The 21669-nt window shown below is 40.1% G+C and overlaps 1 protein-coding gene across 1 annotated transcript in view; it reads left to right on the plus strand.

Annotated features, from left to right (window-relative positions):
- SETDB2 (SET domain bifurcated histone lysine methyltransferase 2) overlaps positions 1–21293 on the plus strand; it is a 38123-nt gene extending 16830 nt beyond the window's left edge. The window contains exons 6-14 of the mRNA XM_084767733.1: positions 2092–2649; positions 4466–4582; positions 7480–7649; positions 8729–8927; positions 9828–9927; positions 10452–10545; positions 12832–13169; positions 16354–16442; positions 20891–21293. Of these exons, the coding sequence (XP_084623859.1) occupies positions 2092–2649; positions 4466–4582; positions 7480–7649; positions 8729–8927; positions 9828–9927; positions 10452–10545; positions 12832–13169; positions 16354–16442; positions 20891–21008 (1783 nt within the window). The 3' untranslated portion in view covers positions 21009–21293. The remainder of the gene's footprint in view (positions 1–2091; positions 2650–4465; positions 4583–7479; positions 7650–8728; positions 8928–9827; positions 9928–10451; positions 10546–12831; positions 13170–16353; positions 16443–20890) is intronic.
- Positions 21294–21669: the final 376 nt, after the last annotated feature.

Below are 21669 nucleotides of genomic sequence, written 5' to 3' on the forward strand. Positions count from 1 at the left end.
TTTTATTGTGGACTGAAATCCTAACTTTATCTGGTTTTTTTTTCCCCCTTATGGTGTGTTTTCTTGAGACACTGTAGCCTAGGCTTGCCTTGATTCTTGGAAACTTCCTGCCTTACTCTCTCAAGTACTCAGCGAAGAGGTTGATGTATTGAGAGGATCTAACTAAATTATACAAATAAAATATAATTGTTCTAGTTGCTTTTAATTAGTACCTTTTACTTTTTAAGCTTCTGACTTAATCATACCCATTTTCTTTTAAATATAGGTCACAAAATGCTCTCAAATATAATTTTTGGACTAGTATTAACAATTTCACAATTTTACAAACACTTCTCAAAGCAAATCCTCTCTCTTCATTTCTCCTTTTAAACATGTTCTGAATATCCCTTGATTTATCTTTTGAGGTTAAAGTTATAACTGATGCATCCTCTCCCCAAATTACTTTGGAAAAGGTAATTTTGGGTTGGAAGACATACAGAGGGACCTGGAGGGGGTAGAACCTTCCTGAGTAAGCCCTCTGAACAGTCCTCTGAGTGAGGAGGGCCTGCTGTGTGTGCCCAGCCTCACAACATAAAGAACTACTTTACTTTCTGCTGGCAGTATGAAGAATTTGGTGTTTGTTTTTTAGTTTTGTTATTTTTTTGTCGTTAACATTTTGGAGGTCCAACCCAAGACTTTTTGCATGCATGCGAGATGCACTGTATCCCTTAGCTGTAGGCCTGATCCTTTGGAATTTTTAAAGCAATGCATCGTGGGTCATCGTGGGGTGTGGCCTTCTGCCACTATGCCAGGGTTTAATTATCTTCTGGTACAGACGTGTGGATAGTGTCCTTTGCTGAGATTTCTGTAGTTTTCATTTGGGTATTTATAAGATAATATATTCTTATATGTGTTTGATGTTTTTTGTCTTTTTGTTTTTGTTTTGTTTTTGTTTTTGTTTGGAGACAGGGTTTCTCTGTGTAGCCTTGGCTGTCCTGGACTCCCTTTGTAGACTAGGCTGGCCTCAAACTCACAGTGATCCGCCTGCCTCTGCCTCTGCCTCCTGAGAGCTGGGGTTAAAGGTGTGTGCCACCACGCCTGGCTGAATTTTTTCTTTTTAATTAATCAAGTTGTTTGTTTGTTTGTTTGTTTTAATGTGGGTTCCTCTGACTAGTAATTCTTCTTAAAGGGATATAAGAATAATCAGGAACTCGGTCAAAGATTTGTATCTGAGAATGCTCATCAAAGCACTAACAGAGAAAAATTGGAAATAGTTCCGACATTAAAAGATTTACAGACATTTGATAGTGTATCACTTTACCCATTAGAGTGCGATCCGAACACAGAGACCTGCTCCAATGTTGAAATTGTGTGTGTAGCCAGTTGAAGGAGCTTGTCCCCTGAGCAGTAAAGCTGGCAATAGTAACAAATGTTGGCTTATGTAGTCAAATGTGATACGCCATGACGTTGCTAATCTCTTCACTGTATCCTGTTCGAAAGTGCCTGGGTGAAAGTGCCTGTTACATAATAAAACACGAGTGTTTGAAGATTTTTGAGACAAAAGTAAATAAAATACCTGTTTTAATGTATAATGAACACTTAGTAAAATAAAACTCATTTCTTTGTAGAAGTTTAAAACAAGATTTTTTTTTCAGTTTTTCCCCCCTTAAATTGAATACCAGTTCCGTTTTCTTTTGTCAGTTTGCTACAGTTCAGACTGTCAATTGATTGGCAGGTGTGTACATATTGAGGGAGGCAAATCTGTTAGAAGTTATTAGGTTCAGGCACTGTAAAGAATTCTTAACCAATTCTTCAGCTAGCCTTAGTTTTTCTAGGCAAAGGCTTAACAAATCACACAAGAAAAAATGCCGTTCTCGGCCTTAAACAAGTGCAGGCTCTCGGTGTGCTGTGTCAGGTCACCGCTGTCATCCAGCTTCCTGTAATTGCCTTACGTTACATCTGACCTTTAGATGCCTTGTGAATATAGAAAGTGCCTCTTACTGCTGCTGTCCAAGAAGATATGGTCACTGTTACCTTAGTGTGCAGGGTTTTAAAAAATGAAGTTGAACCATAAATTTGAGATATATAATAATTATTTATTTATTCTAATAGAGCTACAGGAAAAAAAATATTCCTCCCTGTGAATAATAAAGCTGAAGATTTAGGGGCAAAGGAGCGCCCTCTGAGTAAACCTTTCCATCGCCACGTCTGCTCCAGTGCTTGTCTGGCGGAAAGGCCACAGTGCTTGAAGGGAGAAAATCCCCTGCAGCTACCAATCAGGTGTCACTTCCAGAGACGGCACGCAAAGACAAGCTCTCAGTCCTCAGCTCTCCACGTCAACTACAGAGCGCCCTGTGGACGGACTCTACGGAACATGGAGGAAGTTTTTCGTTACCTACTGGAGACAGAGTGTAACTTTTTATGCACAGACAATTTTTCCTTCAATACTTATGTGCAGTTGACTCGGAATTACCCAAAGCAAGAAGTTGTTTCTGAGGTGGATGTTAGTAATGGGGTGGAGTCGGTGCCGATTTCCTTCTGTAATGAAATCGACAGGACTAAGCTTCCACAGTTTAAGTACAGAAAGAAGGTATGGCCCCGCCCATATTGTCTAAACTTTTCCAGCATCTTTTCTGCTTCATGTGACTGTTCTGAGGGCTGCATAGACATGTGAGTAGAAAGACATGACATTTCAAACAATCTCCTGAATGTGACACCTCTGTCTACTCCTACTGTGTTCCAGTTTGTCATTCTGTCTAAAACCTGTGCACAAATTGTCTAAAACAGACGAAAAGATACCCTGTCTCGTTAACCGTAACTCTGCCAAAAATAGTAAAATGGGATTTATTTCTTCTGAGGAAGAGTATTTCCTTTTATGTAGTACCATAGTTATAATTACCATTTATGAGTGTCACACGTGCCCAAACACTTTAAATACATTCTTGTCATCATCACAAAAACTTGGGTTAGGTAATATATTTCTGTTATACAAGTAAGGAAGTTAGTCTCAGAAATAAATTCAGAGAAGTCACAGAGCAGATAAATTAGAGAAGCAATATTTGAGCCTTTGTTCCTAATTTCTATGTTACTTGTTATATTTTACTTTTACAAGTTAAGTACCATTCCTGGCTGATTTTTTTGGAAGTCAGTGTGCTTACGGCTACCATTCTTTGACCACTGACCACCGTATTGACATCCCATCAAGAAAATGAGAGCATGGTCCAATACATCAAGACCTTGAGAAACAGTTTCTTTTAAAGGTGCATTTGTAGGTTTGTAGATAATTGGGTAGGTTTGTGTTATATATTAACTCTATGCAAATTTAACTACATATACTAAGCAAAAGGAAAGGGCAAGTTATTTTAATATACTTATCCCCTCATTGTCTGAGAGGTATATTCAAGGACCTCTGAATGCTTACAGTCTTATTAATACCCAAGCGTGTCTATTTGTGCTTTCCAACATACTCTGAAGCATTGCAAGTGTGACACTTGATCTGATAATCAACATGCCTGTTGTAATTTAAAACTGTCTTTCTGAAGAGATGTTTTAGCGGTTAAGAGCACTGACTGCTCTTCCAGAGGATGCAGGTTCAAAGCCTAGCACCCACATGGCAATTCACACCCAGTGCCAAGATATCTGCTGCCCTCTCTGGGCAACAAGGCTTGCAAGTGGTACACAGACATACATGCATACAAAATACCCATATACATTAATAAAGTGATGATGATGATGATAGTAAACATTAGGTGGAGAAGTCCATATGCACTCAAAACGTAAGTACTAAACTACATGCTATCTGGATTTGTGTGATGGAATGCCCCACGCTATTCCACCTGAAATGCGAGTCATCTCTTTGTGCACACTGTTTACGATCTGCCAGTTAGTCACTTACCAGCCACATGGATTATCAGATCAAGTGCCATACTTACTATACATTCAAGTAAGGCTTATTTCACCTAATAATGGCCCCAAATGACACAAGTAATGGTATGCAGGAAAATAAAGCTCGCAAGGACAGATTAATTGTGGTATCATGTGGCAGTGTTTCAGGGTATATGAGAAAAGCAAAATAAATAGACTCGGTGCTTATACAGGGCTTTAAGCATTCAGGGTCCTTGAATATACCTCATAAAATAGAGAATATCTATTAAGATGACCTATGGTAGGAGAACAGAGCTAAGACTATCAACAAGGGAGCATCTGCTGAGTAAAATAACCATTTAGAAAAGCTAAAACCCCTATAATTAAGTGTTTGTTTCACGGTCAGATAGCACAGTGCAGTTTATATTGGTTGTAACAAGCTTTTGGTTCGTGTAATTTTTTCAAATAGGCCTATTGTGTTTAGAGAAGTTTCCTTATTGTCCTTGAGCAAAACCCCTCTTATAAATAAAAATATACAATTTTTAAATGTCATTTATACTTTTACTGAGTCTCATAACTTGCTTTTTTTAATCTGACTTTTCCATCCACCACCTTTCTTTAGAAAAAAATGTGCATGTCTTCAGTTGACGGTAAAGAATGCCAAAGCATGTCCCTTGCTATCTAATGGAGAATGCTCTGGTTATAACTATAAGAGACTGCAGAGACTCGTACCTACTGGGTAAGGACCTGTTGCAAGGTGCTGTATCTATGAAGGGGATGGTACTTTTTATGTTACGTATTTGTGTGTGCACATGTCGAAGCCAGGTGTCTTCCTCAGTCACTTTCCACCCTATTTGTTTTTCCAGAACAGGTCTTTCACTGAGCCTGGAGCTTCCCACGTTGGCTAGACTGGCTGGCTGGCAAGCCACCAGAACCCACCTATCTCTGCCACCCTCCCCCAGGCTAGGGTTACATATGCTGCCCCCACGCCCAGCTTTTACATGAGATGTAGGAATCTGAACTCAAATCCTACTGCTTGTATAGCAAGCATTTTACCTGCTGGTGCGTCCCCCCAACCTGTTAAAGTTATTTTATACAACAGTGTTTGTTTCTCTTAGTTTATTTCTATTTTTTTAATTTTAATTTTATTTTATTTTATTAATTTATTCAGATTACAACTCAGTTGCTATCCCATCACTTGTATCCTCCCATTCCTCCCTCCCTCCCGCTTTCACCCTATTCCTCTCCCCGAGGTCTATGACCGAGGGGGAACTCCTCCCCCACTATATGGTCATAGGCTATCAAGTCTCATCTTGGTAGCCTGCTTATTCTTTCTTTGAGTGCCACTAGGCCTCCCCACCAAGGGGAGGTGGTCAAATATGGGGCACCAGAGTTCATGTCAGAGTCAGTCCCCACTCTACACATAGCTGTGGACAATGTCCTTTCCATTGGCTAGAGTAGAGGTTCAGTGTTTACTACTTATATTGTCCTTGGTTAGTGCAATAGTTTGAGCAGAACCCCCTGAGCCCCGATCCACCAGTCCCAATGAATGTCCCTCAGTTGAAGAATGGATAAAGAAACTGGTACATTTAAACTATGGAATACCACTCAGCTATTAAAAACAAGGAATTCCCAAAATTTGTGGACAAATGGATGGAACTAGAAATGATCATACTGAGTGAGTTAACCCAGACCCAGAAAGACTCACATGGTATATACTCACTTATAAATGGGCACTAGCCCAAAAGGCATGCCCCATGAAAGTCTTCACTTACCAGGAGATTGGGATAGAGGTGAGGACATCCCACTGAGACTCTAGCTAAGACAAATATAGGAGATGGGGAAATAGAAGGGCCCAGAGGGTCCTAGAAATCTCTTAGTTTATTTCTTAACCCAGCTATCACACAAATAATTGGGACTCTTTTATATTTGGTTTAAGCCTTTATTTACAACACAATCTTGAGCAGCCTAAGTCTGTTCTTAACCTTGTATGTTATTCTGACTCCATCTTTGCCAAAATCCCCAAGTTGCTTGCGTTTTAATTCTTTCTTTGCTCCACCTGAATCTTCCTCTCTCCTGTAACTCTGCCTGGGTCTGAATCCCCTGCTGAAACCCCTACTTCCTTTTCTAACTCCTCCTCCCTAGCTGGCAGGAAGTCCAGCCCTGTTCTCTCCCCTGATCTGTGATTGGCTGTAAGATGCTTTCTTGGCATACAAGGGGACAATTGGGGAGCAGAATTAACACAAAATTGAGACAGGAGATTCTCAGGACAAGGTTTGTACTTAGATAGAGGGATACAGAGATTAGCATTTTACTTACACAATAACATTATGCCAACACCAACCCCCAAGAATACTATTTTTATTATGGTCTACAGTCTTAATAGGCTTTGTTTATATTTGTTTCTAATATTTAAAATTTTAAGAGACAACAACATGAAAGCATTGTATATTCTTAGAAATGGACGTCAGTGACCACACATACATCATAGTATGCTCAAGGCCTTACTCACCTGCCTCAAGTCTGTCTCTTCAGGTAATGAGTGACTCTGAGTAGCCATTTCCCCATTAAAACATGTGCCTCTAGCATGTGGGAGGCAGAGGCTAAACGATACTGAGTTAAAGACCAGCCTTGCTGCATAGAGAAAACAAATGAAGGGGATCAGTGCTAACTCAGTAGGAAGGAGCTTGAGGACCTGAGTTCTCATACCCAGAACCGACAGAAAAAGCCATATATGCCTGTTAGCTCAGTGCTGCTAGAGGCTGAAATACAGCATCCCTGGGGCTTGCTGGACCTCGCTTGGCTTCAGGTTCAGTGAGGGGATCCTGTCTCAAGGGAGTAAAGCAGAGACTGGTAGAGCAGACACCTGACATCCTCTGGCTTCTGTGATTATATTGGTGTGTGAGCATGACTATACAGAGAGAGAGAGAGAGAGAGAGAGAGAGAGAGAGAGAGAGGGAGAGAGAGAGAGGGACAGAGAGAGATGGGGGGGACAGAGAGGGAGAGAGAGAGAAGAGAGAGACTGTAATAATATTAAAATTACACTTATTAACAGAAAAAGTGGAGCCAGGCATGGTGGTGCACACCTTTAATCCGAGCACTTAGGAGGCAGAGGCAGGTGGATCTCTGAGTTTGAGTCCAGCCTGGTCTACAAAAAGAGTCTAGGACAGCCAAGGCCACACTGAGAAACCCTGTCTCAAAAAGAAAAGAAAAAGAAAAAAAGTGAGAGAGAGAGAGAAAGAGTAAGTGATGGAAGCTAACTTGACAGTTAACACTCGATGTTCTAATAGAGGGCTCGGGTTTAAATCCCAGCACCCACATAAGGGTTCATATGCAGTTATAAATCTGGCTCCAGGGATCCGGTGTCCTCTTCTGGTTTCTGTGGATACCAGGCATGTGCATGGTATAGTTATGTACACAAGCTAAGCACCCATGTGTGCACATAAAAATAAATAAATACGTAAAAATAGGCCCCATTTTAAAAATGAACTGTAGCCAGTAAGTTCAGACAATCTACCCTGAAGCGTTCGGACTTCCTTCCCTCAGTTTCATTATTAGTTAAGTGAAGTAGCAATGCACACTTCATTTTGCTTTGGGGCTATCTAATTGATACCGTCCTGTGTGTATTCTTGCCAGCATTTATGAATGCAACCTGTTGTGCAAGTGTAACCGACAGTTGTGTCAAAACCGAGTCGTCCAGCATGGTCCCCAGGTGAGGCTGCAGGTGTTCAAAAGTGAGAAGAAGGGCTGGGGCGTGCGCTGCCTGGATGACATTGACAGAGGGACGTTTGTGTGCATTTATTCAGGTAAAGGGGAGGTTTGTTTATTTCCTCGTAGGATCTGTACACATCTGGATATACATTGCCCTAGTCAGCCATTGGCATCTATTAGCCAGGAGCAGGACAGGATGTTGGGGGAGCACCAAGGAGACAAGTAACTCGGCCTTGGCTCTGAAGGGCAGAGCTGCCATAGGTACCAGGCATTTCAGATGGGCAAAGCTGTTTCACCAGTGCATTCACAAGTGCACTGTGTCTCCATAGCTACAGAGGCTCTGTAAGGGAAGAAAGCTTCTAAATAAAAAACTGAATGACCACTTTCTGAGGTAAAAGTAATCAATCAGAAACTCCTTCTTAATGTATTGGACTGTTGCTAGAATTTCACAAGCTAATATTGTACTGGTGATTCAGACAGTAACTTTAAGCATCTCACTTAGTGTCTGGACTGCGGAGTAGTGAGTTGGTCATGCCTGAATTCTTGCACACCACTTGCATACACGTGCACTCCCCAGCCTGCCTACCCTCGCTCCTCAGTGCAGCTGCCCTGCACCCTGGCTGCTGTGTGGGATGCGTTGTTGGCATGCAGCACTGGAGCATGCACCTGAGGCTCACCTAGACAGATGAGTCAGGACATTTAGCCACCAATTCTACTCCATAGGTATAATTTGGACTCTAGAGAGGAAATGCATTAAGTGAGACAAAGATTTTAATATTAAACTGAGTTTGAGCATAATTGTACACAGATGTCACAAATTTTAAATAGGTAATTTTTCAAGAGTTTAAGATTTCAAGCTAAAAAAACTTAAACATGTTTACTTTTCATTGTCTAGACTGCTTTTGTTTTTGTTTTTGTTTATTTTCCTCTTTTTAAAACACCAAAATGGGCTGGTGCTTCTTTCCAATAGCTCATATTTATTATGAATGTTAGACATAACATTCCTTTACTCTTTTCTTAGTTTCTTGGATGAGTTACCTGTATTCTAGAATTTCCAGGGTGGGTTTATCTTTTCTAGAAATAAGGTGCACTTAGCACAGAGCCTTTATTCACAGAGGACAGATGCCTTCTTGTTGGAAGTTTCCTGTTTTGATCACTATCTGTTGTAATGCAGGAAGACTACTGAGTAAACGCACTACTGAGAAAACGAATACTGATGAAAATGAAAGAGAACAGCAGAACACTGTGAAAAACACATTTTCCAAAAAGAGAAGACTAGAAGCTGTATCTTCAGACTGTGACGCACATCCTGGAAGTCCTAAAACTGAGAAGTGTCCTCCTAAGTTTAGCAGTGATCTCAAAGAGCCTGTTGTGTAAGTAACAACTTAGGATGACAGGGTACCCCTGTTTTGTTTCAGGTGTGTCTGAGGGTTTCCATCTGTGTCTCTCTCCACCCACCACCCCTCACTTAAACATCATATTGCCTCACAACTTAACACTTCTAGAAAGCCAGTATTTTTACCTTAAAAATCTAGCCTAAACATTTCTTTTGGAACCCCATTAATGAGTTCACTTTGGATAACTTTTGCCTGGGACTTTATGAGTTATATTTTCTTTTCTTATCACTATTCTATTTAAAAAGCTTTATTAGGGCCTGGAGAGATGGCTCAGAGGCTAAGAGCACTACCTGCTCTTCCAGAGGTCATGAGTTCAATTCCCAGCAACCACATGCTGGCTCACAACCATTTATAATGAGATCTGGTGCCCTCTTCTGGCGGTCCGGCAGAACATTGTATACTAATAAACAAGTCTTTTAAAAAAAAAAGCTTTATTAGGGTCCCTTAATTTTCTAACAAAACATCTTAAGAGTATTGGAAAAAATGATTACCCTTTTTCCTCCATTAAGTAATGTAGATGTTATATAGATTAGTTTCCTTTTTAATATTTTAATGTTACTCTTATTTTATGTATATAGGTGTGTCGCCTGTACCACTTGTGTGCTTGGTGTTTTCAGGGTCCAGAAGTGGGCTTTGGATCCCCAGGGACTGGAGTAACAGATGACTGAGCTGCCATGTGGATGCTAGGAATTGAACCCATGCCCTCTAGAAGAACAGCAGTTAAGAACTCTTAACTGCTGAGCCATCTCTCCAGTCCCTAGATTAAATTCTAACAATAATGGACGTTTATGAAGTAGTGCTATTACCTATATTTAAGGTCTTATAAAATGAACTTTTGGTGATATACAGAATAACTTTTTTTTTTTTCCTTTTCAGAGACATGACCTATAGAAATATTTCAAGAACTTATCATCATTCGGTCATTAGAAGCCCTAAATCCAAGACTACTATTTTTCTTTACAATGAGAAAAACATGGTAAAAAACTACAACACGAGGCTAAGCATAGTTGCCCACCTGCAGTGTTAGTGCTTGGGAGGCCAGTTCGGGAGGGTTGTAACCTGAAGTCAGCTTGAGCTGCATAGCAAGACAGTATCTTGAAAAGCAGCAGAAGAGGTGATGCCTTTCCAAGGACATCGACTATGACCTTCCCTTTCCAGCCTTTACTGAAGCACTTATGCTGCGTAATACTGTGTAGGGTTTATTTTTATTGCTCTGAACATACAAACTATTGAAGTCCTAGATACAAATTTATTATGTTGTTAGCCCAAATAATGTCTTGACAATTGTTGTAGTTGTGGCTTACTAAAATGCCTAGAAATAGACAGTGTGAAAAGGACGCAGTGCTGTCTCCACTTGTGTCAAGACTCCTTATTATACCAGCTTTGTGCCTTTTCAGAACTGACCTACTCTCTTCAGCATATAAAGAGTGATATTTGGTGAAGAGGACCAACTGTTTCCTGACTGAGGAAGTACAGCTATCTGTCTTATTTTCTTTGAAGGGATTTATTTTCTCAGAGTCTGCCGCCCCAGGAGATGAGAATGGATTTAAAGCCGCTCAAGAATACTTGAACTCCAAAGCCGAGAGAGCTCACGGTAGGCTTTGTTTGTTTATGGGAGCCTACTTCTCTTGCCTTTTTGTCCCTTTTGTTTAATACCAACAGTTCCTTCCCATAGACTTCACAGCAAATTGGTGGGTTTGTCATGTGGAAAGTAGTGAGTTATAGCTGGTGAAAGAATGCTTTCTATATTTTTTAAATAGCTGAAGAAATCAGACTGCATAATATTTCATGACACTTGAAAATTCTATGAACTTACAATATGAATGTCCACAAATAAAGTTTTAGTGGACTCTAAGCTGCAGGCGTTGATTTACACATTTCTACTTTCCCTCTACGTCAGCCTAGCCACCACAGATTATAGAACTACCAAAGTCTTACTGATCAGTCCTAGTTTACAGGAGTTTCAGCAGTGACCTACTCTATGACAGGAGGGATAGAGTGGATGGCTCAGAACTGGTCCACAGGTGGTGTCGGTGGCTTTAAAAGTAGCCACACTTCAAATCTTTCTTTTGGACTCTTAAAGATACATCACTCAGTTCAGCCCACACCACTGTGTAGGATCTTCAGTATAATGCTAGTGAGGGTACAAAATCTCCCTCCAACTTGGGCAGACCTGGGTTTGGGAACTTTTATATTTTGATGGATCCCTCAGATATGGATGACAGATGTCCTCTTTTGGGAAACAGGCCAGCCATTGCTGCCTCTTCTACCATCTCATATCTTTACTCTTGAACCCCAGCTCCTCACCTGGTAGTAAAGGATATGGTGGAGCTATGGCTGCTCCTTGTTGGGACAGTTCTATTAAGAAAGAACATTTTTACATAATAGTTATTTTACCCTTTAATACACATGAGTCATAATAAGTATGGTAGCTTTGGCTTTTTCACTGTTTTTATCATTTGCTAAGTATATGTAGCAGACAGTCCAAATAACAACATCATATAGCTAGAAGAAAGTATCAGAAATCTTTGATTAAAATACAAATACTGTAGGATCAGCATACATGTAGTAATGATTAAACCAGGAGCCTTTGTTTTGAGGAAATATAAATTCTTTCTAAAAGTATTTTTAATTGACAGTTACACATACTTATGAGTATAGTGTGGCAGTGTACAGTGTATAATAATCGTTTACCTCAGGGATTTGTCATTTCTTTATGTTGGGAACATTTAAAATCTTCCTTATTGGCTATTTGGACATACACTATCAATTATTGCCAACATAGTTACCTTATGTGCTGTCGGGGACTTTAGAAGTTACACCTCCTATCCAGCTGCACCCACGCACTTCAGCAACCTCGTCCTGCCTCCTCTGCCTCATATCCTTTCCAGGTTCTGGTAACCATTGTTCTGCTCCTGCTTTCTCTGAGATTTATTTTTTTTTTAAAGAAAAGAGAAAAATACTTTCAAAGATTTTTGCCTGCCCCTCCTTTAAAACAAAAATTACCTATTTATTTGAGTTGAGAGAATGCTCAGGTACATGTATCATGGCACGCCAAGGCTAGAGGACAGCTGCTTGGAATATGTTCTTTCCTTCCACCATATGGGGTGCTGGGGATTGAACTCAGGACTTCAGGCTTGGCAGCAAGTACTCTTTCCCAGGTACCATAGCAGCAGCCCAAGAGCATCTCTTTAACTGAAGTATAATTTTGGGGGTTTGGGGCATCAGATTATAGGGCATGAGTGGGCTGGGCTTTTGTTGTTGTTGTTTCTTTTAAGTGCATGAATTTAGTTACTCTGTCTAACTTGTATTCATACTTTCTATGTTCACAAAGGTAATTTCATGACAGATTCAAAAACTGACCAGGGGGCTCACCACTGGTTTAAAAAAGTACAGTTTTTGACTGGTCATTTAGTGAAGGCACCAAACATTAATGTGTACAAGCCCTTTTACTAGAGTCTGGAGGAAAAAAAAACAAAAACAAAACCTCTTAACAGAATTTTCTTAGGACCATGACATGTTAAAGGTACAAAGACTTAGCTACTCCCTTTGTTACTAATGTCTAGAACATACTTAACCGTAGATTCCAGAGTTGATGGAAAGGGAGCCACTTTTTAAAAATTTGATATTAAATACATTAACAAAGAAGGAACATGTAGATTTGTTAAAAGGCATAATGCCACAGGGGGGGAAAAAACAGGATTTGGAAGCTGGACATGTCTGTGTGTTTCCACAGTTCTCTGTATTAGTCCTCCAGACTCCATATTTTCATTTATAAAATTCAAGTAATAATGCTTACCTTAATGATGACTTACCCTTAGCACTATATTCTCTCAGCCACGTATGTGTCCTGACACTTCCTTCCTAACAATTCTACTAGAGGACTCGGGTTCAAACCAGGTTTGGGATTCTGAAGACAGACAGCTGACTGAATTAGACGTGATAGATATAACTACAAGCAGAGAAAACACTCCCGAGTGCAAGCGGAAGCACACAGCCACACCGAGTAGTGAGGACACTAACGAGGTGCTTGAAGTCACAGAAAACAGATCCCAAGAGGAAGAGCCTGCAGCCTCTCAAAGCCACCAGGTCTTGTGTGATAAAGAGCTGCCAAGTGAAAGGACAAAGACCCCATCCTCTTCCCTGTTACAGCTCACTGAGGAGAGTCTGTTTCTATTGGATGCTTCAAAAGATGGAAACGTGGGCCGTTTCCTCAATGTGAGTATCAGGGTTGAGATCCTATTTCTAAGCACTCCTCCTTAAAATTTACCAGGAAGATAGGATTAATAGATTCTAAAGACAGAACAGACTGCCTGAGTCGGTCCTATGTGTATCTGTGCATGCTATTTCACGACGCTTAATTCCTTCTGCTAATATAGGAACAACTAACTGTTTGAGGTTTTTTGAAGCTCATGCTAATTAATATAAATTGCTTGGAAGTGTTTACCATACAACAAACATTTGCTTTAGAAAACTTAAGAAGTGTCTGGGCATAGTGGCTCATGCCTGTAATCCCAGCACTTCTCAGGCTGAGGCAGGGGGATTTCCTAAGTTTTAGACCAGCCTGAGTTACAACAGAACAAAACAAAGCAAAAAACCAAAACCTCATAAAACCAAGGAACAGGCAATACATCAAGAAGTTTTCAGAACTGGGAAAATGGCACAGTCAGTAAAGTGATTGCCAAGCAAGCACGAGGACCTGAGTTTGGATCTCAGCCTCCACATAAAAAGCTGGTGTGACAGTATGGAAGCCTGTAAGTATCCCCAGCACTCTCGCAGGCATGGACAGAAGGCTTGCTAGATCCAGTGTCAGTGAGAGATGCTGTATCAAAGGATTAGGGTGAAGCCTGATAGAGCACATACCAAACATCCTCTTCTGACCTCCTCCTGCACACACATAGGCATGTGCACCTGTGCACACACATGCACACAAGACCACACACAGTACATCATATACAGACACACACACAACAGACATCATGGCACACACTTGTAATCCTAGGGGCAAAGACAGGAAGATTCTGGGGCTCCAATTTCATTGAGACTTTGTGAGTTTATAAAAACTATTTTTGGGAAAAATAAGGTGAAGAACAATCAAGACAGCTAACATTTGACATCCAGCTCCCACAGACACATTCATATGTGTGCCTTCATATGCACATGTATGCAAAAAGCTCACTTAAAATTTCAAATTCAGTTGTACAAGTTGCAAAAAAAAATTGAATAGGAAGTAATCACCATTGAAAGTAAATGATGGATATATACAAGGATATTATAGAGGCTTATGTGTCTAATGGCTCTTCTGATGGTAATAAACATCAATATTGGGAAACCAGTGTGTTACAATAAATTTTATCAGTTCAGCCTAGGAAGCCAATAACTGACACAGAGTCTGAAATGTATTTTAAAGCTGCAAGCACTATGCCAGGCAGAATCTAAACTGATTCTATTCTACTCGTAAACTAAAATAAATTACTCTAAACCTCATAACATTCATATATCCCAAGCACTTGCCAGTCTGGTCCTCGGAGGCTTCTTCTTCCTTCTGCTGTTAACTGTCAACCATCTTCTCTCCCCATCAACTGTCAATTCTCGGCTCCTCCCCCTCTCCAGGAAATCCCACCTTCCACTTCCTGTCCTTCTGCCCAGCTGATTGGCCAAACAGCACTTTATTGACAGTTGTTTCATCTGCTCAAGCCATTTCTGCGCAATTCCCCTTTGTAGTCTAATAAAAAAAAACTTTCACCTATACACTTATATTATTGCAACAATATGCAATACACACACACAATAACCACAAAACAATCATGATTCAGTTATAATTGGACAAAAAACTACAGGAGCATTTACTTCTACATCTGAAGTAATTTTAATCCATTCATGAAGAGGTGTAGATCTTGCCCTCAAGGATCTGATAGTCTTTTTACATTCAGCATTAGCACCAGTGGGCAGCTGAAAAGTGCTGGAATGCAGGCACTGAGGCCGTCATGTTACAGGCCTTGGAGAGAGGTTCCACGGCTGTGTTGAGAAAAACGGACTGCTTGTGCATTTTCAAAGGTTCTAGTTTGGGTTAGGGTATAAGGATTATATTGCATACATTCTTTGTGTTAAACTCTGTCAACACATTTGCTTGTTTTCAGGACCTTCTCTGTTTGCTCATTATTGGTTTTTTGAGACAGTTTCCTTTCCATATGACCCTGGCTGTCCTGGAACTCACTGCTTACTGCCCAGTTAAGGCCTTCTCTTGAAAAGTATGCAGCCAATTTCCCTGACCCCATTCTGTGGCTCTTCTTTATTCTGCCTTTTTCCCCTCTGCAAATGCAAATGAATACAGTGTTTGTTCTTTTTTGTATGCCTTCATTTATTTTGTGAGTGTGTATAAGTGGCAGCCTGCCTACACATGTGTGCCTGTGTGTGTGGGAGCCAGAGGTCAGTCCTGGGTGTTGCTCCTTCAGTACCACTCACCTTGGTTCTTTTAAAACAAGGTTATCCATTGGCCTGGAGCTCACTAATCAGGCTGTGCTGTCTGACCAGGAAGCCCAGGGATCCTCCTGTCTGTGCCTGTCCAGTCCTGATGTCACAGGCATGGCCACCATACTTGGACTTTTCACATGGGTCTGGGGATTGAGCTCAGGTGCATGCATGCATAGTAAGTTCATTACTGACCGAGCTGGCTCTTACATTCACTTTTGAGCTAACCGTACTATCCTGAAGTCCTTTCCTTTTTTTTTATTTTTATTTTTATTTTTATTTTTAACGTTTACTTATGTGTTTTGTATGTGGGGTGGGGATATACACATGCCACATGCATGTATGGAGGGTAGGGAACAGCTTGGAGACTTGGTTCTCCCCTTTTTACCATGTAAGTTCCAGGAGTCAAACTCAGGTTGTCAGGCTTGTTGGCAAATGCTTTTACCCACTGAGACAGCTCACTGTTCCTGGCACTTGTTAGCATGCTCTCCCTTGATGCTGCCTAGAATCCATTGTGTTGGTTGTAACTAATTCAATAGGCAGGTATTAAGATTATTTCTAAATATTTCCTATTTAAGAACCAATGTTTATTAATAATCTTACACATAGTTATCTGTGCAGATGGTTCTATACAAAACACTTTTTCATATAGCGTTGATGAGTCAAAAGGTAAGTATATTTATAATAATAGTAAGTACTGACAACAACACCCATTTGGGGAGGTTCCATTTTGTATTTCTATCAGCAAGATGTCTGAATGCCTATACTGATTTGGTTCCTGCTGATAACTACACTGTTAAATGCTGTGGTAGATTGTATACTTAAGCTGAGAAAGACAAAATCAATGAAGTGCGTAGGAATCAACCATATCCACAGACCTACTAAGTTTTATGCTGTGTATCTAACCTCTTTGTTCATTTTTTTTTAACAGCATAGTTGTTGCCCAAATCTCTGGGTACAGAATGTTTTTGTAGAAACACATAACAGAAATTTTCCACTGGTGGCCTTCTTCACCAACAGGTTTGTGATTGATTTTGCTTATACAATTTAATGCTATAGCCATGACTTTGTTTTGTTTTGTTTTGGTTTTTGGTTTTTTCGAGACAGGGTTTCTCTATGTAGCCTTGGCTGTCCTGGACTCACTTTGTAGACCAGGCTGGCCTCGAACTCACAGTTATCCGCCTGCCTCTGCCTCCCGAGTGCTGGGATTACAGGCGTGTGCCACCACGCCGGGCTATAGCTATGACTTTTAAGATTGTAAATATGAAAAAGCCAGGCGCAATGGTGCATGCCTATAACCCCAGCACTAGGAGAGGCAGAAGTCGGCAGATCTCTGTGAGTTTGAGGACAGCCTGGTCTACAAAGTGAGTCCAGGACAGCCAAGGCTACACAGAGAAACCCTGTCTTGGAAAAAAAAGAAAACAATATGAAAAGACGCAACATAGCCCCAAACATCTAGTATCCTAAAATAGTCAGTTACCCTAAACTGTTAACTATTCAGTAAAAAACAAAACAATTGGGATTTCTTTTCTTTTTTAAGAATTATTTATTTATTTATTGTGTATACAGTTTTCTACCTGCATATAACACCTGCAGGCCAGAAGAGGGCACCAGATTTCATTGAAGATGGTTGTGAGCCATCATGTGGTGGCTGAGAATTGAACTCAGGACCTTTGGAAGAGCAGGCAATGCTCTTAACCTCTGAGCCATCTCTCCAGGCCCTGGGATTTCTTTTCTTATTTTATTTTTCTTTTCCTTTCTTTTCTTTCTTTTTTTTTTCTTAAGGAAGCATTTATTTAATTTATTTTTACGTTTACATATACATTTATATTACTACACATATATACAATAAACTACATACAAGAAGGACCATGAAACAATTAGGAATTATATATTTGTATTTGGCAACCTTGGAGAAAACATTTTTTGTATCTTGGTGAATCTAAAATTCTGAATATATCTATCATATCTCATCTCTATCAATCTAAAAACATCTATCTAGACCTAAAAACATCTTAATCCCTAAGCAACTAAGCTTAATTGTAAAACTAAAACTATCTGGTCTTCGGCCCCATCAGAGACTTGAGAAGGAATAAAATTAACTACCTATGTAAACAGGAAGTACAAGTTTGCAGCTTCCAACATGAGAAAATGACAGAGACAGTTCACTGCCTAGACAGTCGCCCTGAATTCTCTATAATGTTGGAGCATTGTCTTCAGCCTTCTGGCCCAGTGTATCTGACAGACATATTTGGGAAACAGGAACTATTGAGGACTTGCTTACATGTTAGGCAGAATTTGGCTGTCGACTCTGCCTGCATCCAAGCTTGCCCACTTTTAGACAGAATTCTGTCTGTGGCAGAAACAAGGACATTTTGCCCAGTGGCTGCTTTGCCACATTTGAAGCCATCTCCAGAAGGAGGTTCTTTGATGTTCATCATCTTCTCTGAGGTGCTGAGTGTTGCCAGGAGTTAACCAGTCTTATTGTCAAAGGATGCTTAAAATCATAAAAACATCTTTAAATGCCATATTTTCTAGGCCTCCGAGGTTTTTGAAGACCTCATCTAACTATTTTACCTTATCTATCTATAGAATCTTATATCTGTTAAACCTAGGGTATATATTCTTATGATGAAAGTAGACTAGTAATTGACATGACCATTAGTTGATCAACTAACAGTTAACTTGTATTACTTAATTATCCTAAACAGGCTGCAAAAGCACCTCCAAAGTATTGGAAGTAAACCTTGTGTTATAATTGAGTTGTATGGGTACACTACCTCCTATTAGAGTAGAAATATATTTAATATGTATGAGAATAATCTTGAATTTGAATTCTATACCAATGAATTAAAATTGAATTTATTTTACATCAGTATACAAAATTCTATACCAATGAATTAAAAATAACCTTGTTTGTAAGTAATAGTTAAGGCCTGAAGTTGAGGAGTAGGTTCAATAATCTACTTTTTGTCCTGTCATCCCTATATATTTATATATTTCCCTTTCTTTATTTTCAACCCCTATCTCCATACCTAAGAAAGAGAGACAAAGGAAAAGAAAGACATCCCTTAGTACAACCTTGTTTTCCCTCTGAATAAGACCAATAATAACTTATAACCAACTCCCAATGAAAATAAACATCCATGTCCTAAGAAAACAACCAACACCCTACTCAACCCCCCTTAAGGGAAATGGGGCATCATTTTCTTTTTACGGCTTCTTCCTGTTGATTTGGGACAAATAATACCTTTGTAGGGGCTCAAATACAAATGGGGGAAATTAAGAAAGCTAGGAATAGCATCTGTGGTCCAGTTCTAAGTGTTGAGAAATTTCAGGCTTAATAGAATTCCTGTGTGGGACAGTCTGAAATGCTGGACCAATTGGGATCAGAAGCTTTCTTCAAGGCTGTCCTGAAAGCTGTCCTGTTCTGATGAGGAACAGCAACCAAAGCACTTGGGGCTGGAACATGAAGTATGCAGGATGTCTTTTCTTATTTTCATTTAGAATTAAATTCTTAAGGAGCTGAGGACATCAGATTAGATAGTCTGTTTAGGGAGACATGAGGGAGAGTGCTGTATTCTCGTGTTTTGATTGACAGTTACCATTTTTATGGTGCATACTTCCAGACAGACTATAGTAAACAAACTTGTCAATATGTAGTTTTATAATTTGACTTCTAAATATGAACATTTTCTTTACAGTGGTTCATTGTGTGCTTTGGAGAAAGCCTTCAGTGATTTGCAGAGATTCGTTTAGCTTTCTGATCTTTTGTGGCAGGGCTTCACTTTTACTCTTTGCTGTCCTGAAACTCAGTGCACACAGCCCACAGGGCTTTTGGTGTTGTTGCTAGGTTCATTGTTGTTTTCCTCAAGACAGGGTTTCTTTGTGTAACCTTGGCTGTCCTTGAACTCAGATCCTCCTGCCTCTGCCTCCCACGTTCTGGACTAAAGGCATGTTCCGCTGCTGCCGCCACCACCGGGGGCCGTGAACTCTCAGTCCTCCTCCTTAGCCTCTGAATGCTGGGATTACTAGTGTGCACCATCGTGTTTGGCTAAGTTACTTAGCTTTTTAACTTAACTTGTTTTTCTGTACCTTCCTATCAGCCAAATAATCTGTTCTGTTTTCCCCAACCTTTTTCTCTGTTGTTTTTTCTTACCTGTGAGTCCCTCTGCACAGACTCTAATTACTTTTCTAATCAAGTAGCCTGTAACTCACAGAGATCCAAGTATTGGGATTGAAGGTCTCATGTAGACCTTTACTTTACTTCTTTTAAGATAATGTTTTTTTAATTTACTTCAAATTTGCACCCAGTCTCACATAAGGTTTTCCTAATCTTTAGAATTGTTTAAAGGTATTAGTAAGAAAATGTTAAGAGAACTGTATTTATGAAGAAGCAGAGGGGTGGGCATGTGTTAGATGTCACTTCTTCAAGTGAAAGGCTGTAGACTGGGGATGTTGGAGCTCCTGACCCACACAAAACAATGGCTTTGACCCCCTGCATAGCTAGAAAGAGTGAGTGAGCACTGCAAAGGGAGCTGTAGTCAGTGCTTTAGATTGCATGTCGGAGCGCTGGGGAAATGTATGTGTGTAAGACGAGTGACACGTGATTGCCTTTGGCTGCTGAGGACACAGGTCACCAAATACATAAGGCACCTACACTTGAACTTCTAGGAAAGAGCAGGTGCCAGCCATCATGAAAAGGGCCAATGTTATGAGATCCTGGCTTTTCACATGCTCACCATAGCCGGGTAGAATGGTCTGAGGAAACCAGCGCAGCTCACCATGTACTTCCACAAGGAACACTTCTTAGACAGCCAGGAGCCATGTCATACAGTATTGTGTGCATACATCATGTTTACAGCTGCATCCATAGAAGGAAGGCAAACAGGTGCAGACCTCCATGCCCACAGCAGGTTTTATTTAGCAACTTACTGCAGGTTCCTTCGAGGCTAATAGAAATGACCACAGGCAAACACACACTGGATAAGAAGTGCACTGTCTTTCCCGGTTCTTAAAAATGTAGGAGGAAAATACAAGAAGATAAATATTAAGGGGAAAGATAGCAGATGGCTTCAATTCACAAAGTCATTGTCAAAACACCCAAAGGAAAGCATTAATATCTTGAGGTGAAAACAGCAACTGAAAGCTATCCCACCTAGGAAGTAAGTCCATCCCCTGCATCTTCTTTAAAGTCAGAGTTATCCCATTTGCTTGTGTGCCACAGCCTTCATGGTTACAAACCTCCATTCCTCATGGATGTTCCTTCTTACGTAAGATTTTGGGAGACTTGAAGTAAAAGACAAATGACTGCTCTTAATAAAGATTATCTTAAATGATGGATGATGTGGAGAGAGAATAGATCAACTCCAGGATGGTTATTTGTTGATATGAGAATTGACATTCAAGGTTTATTTGTGTGGAATTATTTAGGATGATTTATGGTTCTTTCTATTTCTACTTTCTAGGTATGTGAAAGCAAGAACAGAGCTAACGTGGGATTATGGTTATGAAGCTGGGACCATGCCTGAGAAGGAAATCCTCTGCCAATGTGGGTTTAATAAGTGTCGGAGAAAACTAATATGACTTCATATCTGATACCTGCTCACGAAATGACCAGGTCCAGCTGTCAGTGAAATCGTGGTTAATTATTCTGCTTCCCTGGCTCAGGGCGTTCATGTTTTATGTCTACTTTTGTATAATTTAGGTCAGAAACAGAATAAGGACACTCTCATCTGCATCAAGTATCACATGTTATTTAATGTCACATGATAGAATGTAAATAATTTTATGTACATACCACTGTATAGTTTATAACTTTTGTATTTTATATATTAAGACAAAATTACAGTAGAATTTGTATGTTTCCAAGTTGTTTTGTGATTATTTTTAATTTATGCGCCATGGACCAAATTTTACATCTTTAACCTACAAACTTGATATTGAATTCCTGAAAATGTATTGACCTTTATGAACTATAAGTGGGGGCAGGAGTCTGAGGACTGTGCAGGCGCTAGCTTTATGCAGGTTAGTTGAAAGAGTTCTTTGTTGGGGATTAAAGCCATGGCCTCCTGCATGGAGGCACTCACTCTGCCACAGAGCTACATCTTCAGCCCTCCCAAGCAGTTTATTACTTCACTGTCCCACTAACCATTCCAGCAGGGGGTCGTTCTAAATACACTTTGTGAAGTCGAAATTCCCAGTTTCCCTGTAGTGCCTCAGTGCACCAAAAAAAAAAAAAAAAAAA

Source organism: Acomys minous, assembly GCF_964271855.1.
Source record: "Acomys minous genome assembly, chromosome: 18".
In the NCBI taxonomy this organism is placed as follows: domain Eukaryota; kingdom Metazoa; phylum Chordata; class Mammalia; order Rodentia; family Muridae; genus Acomys; species Acomys minous.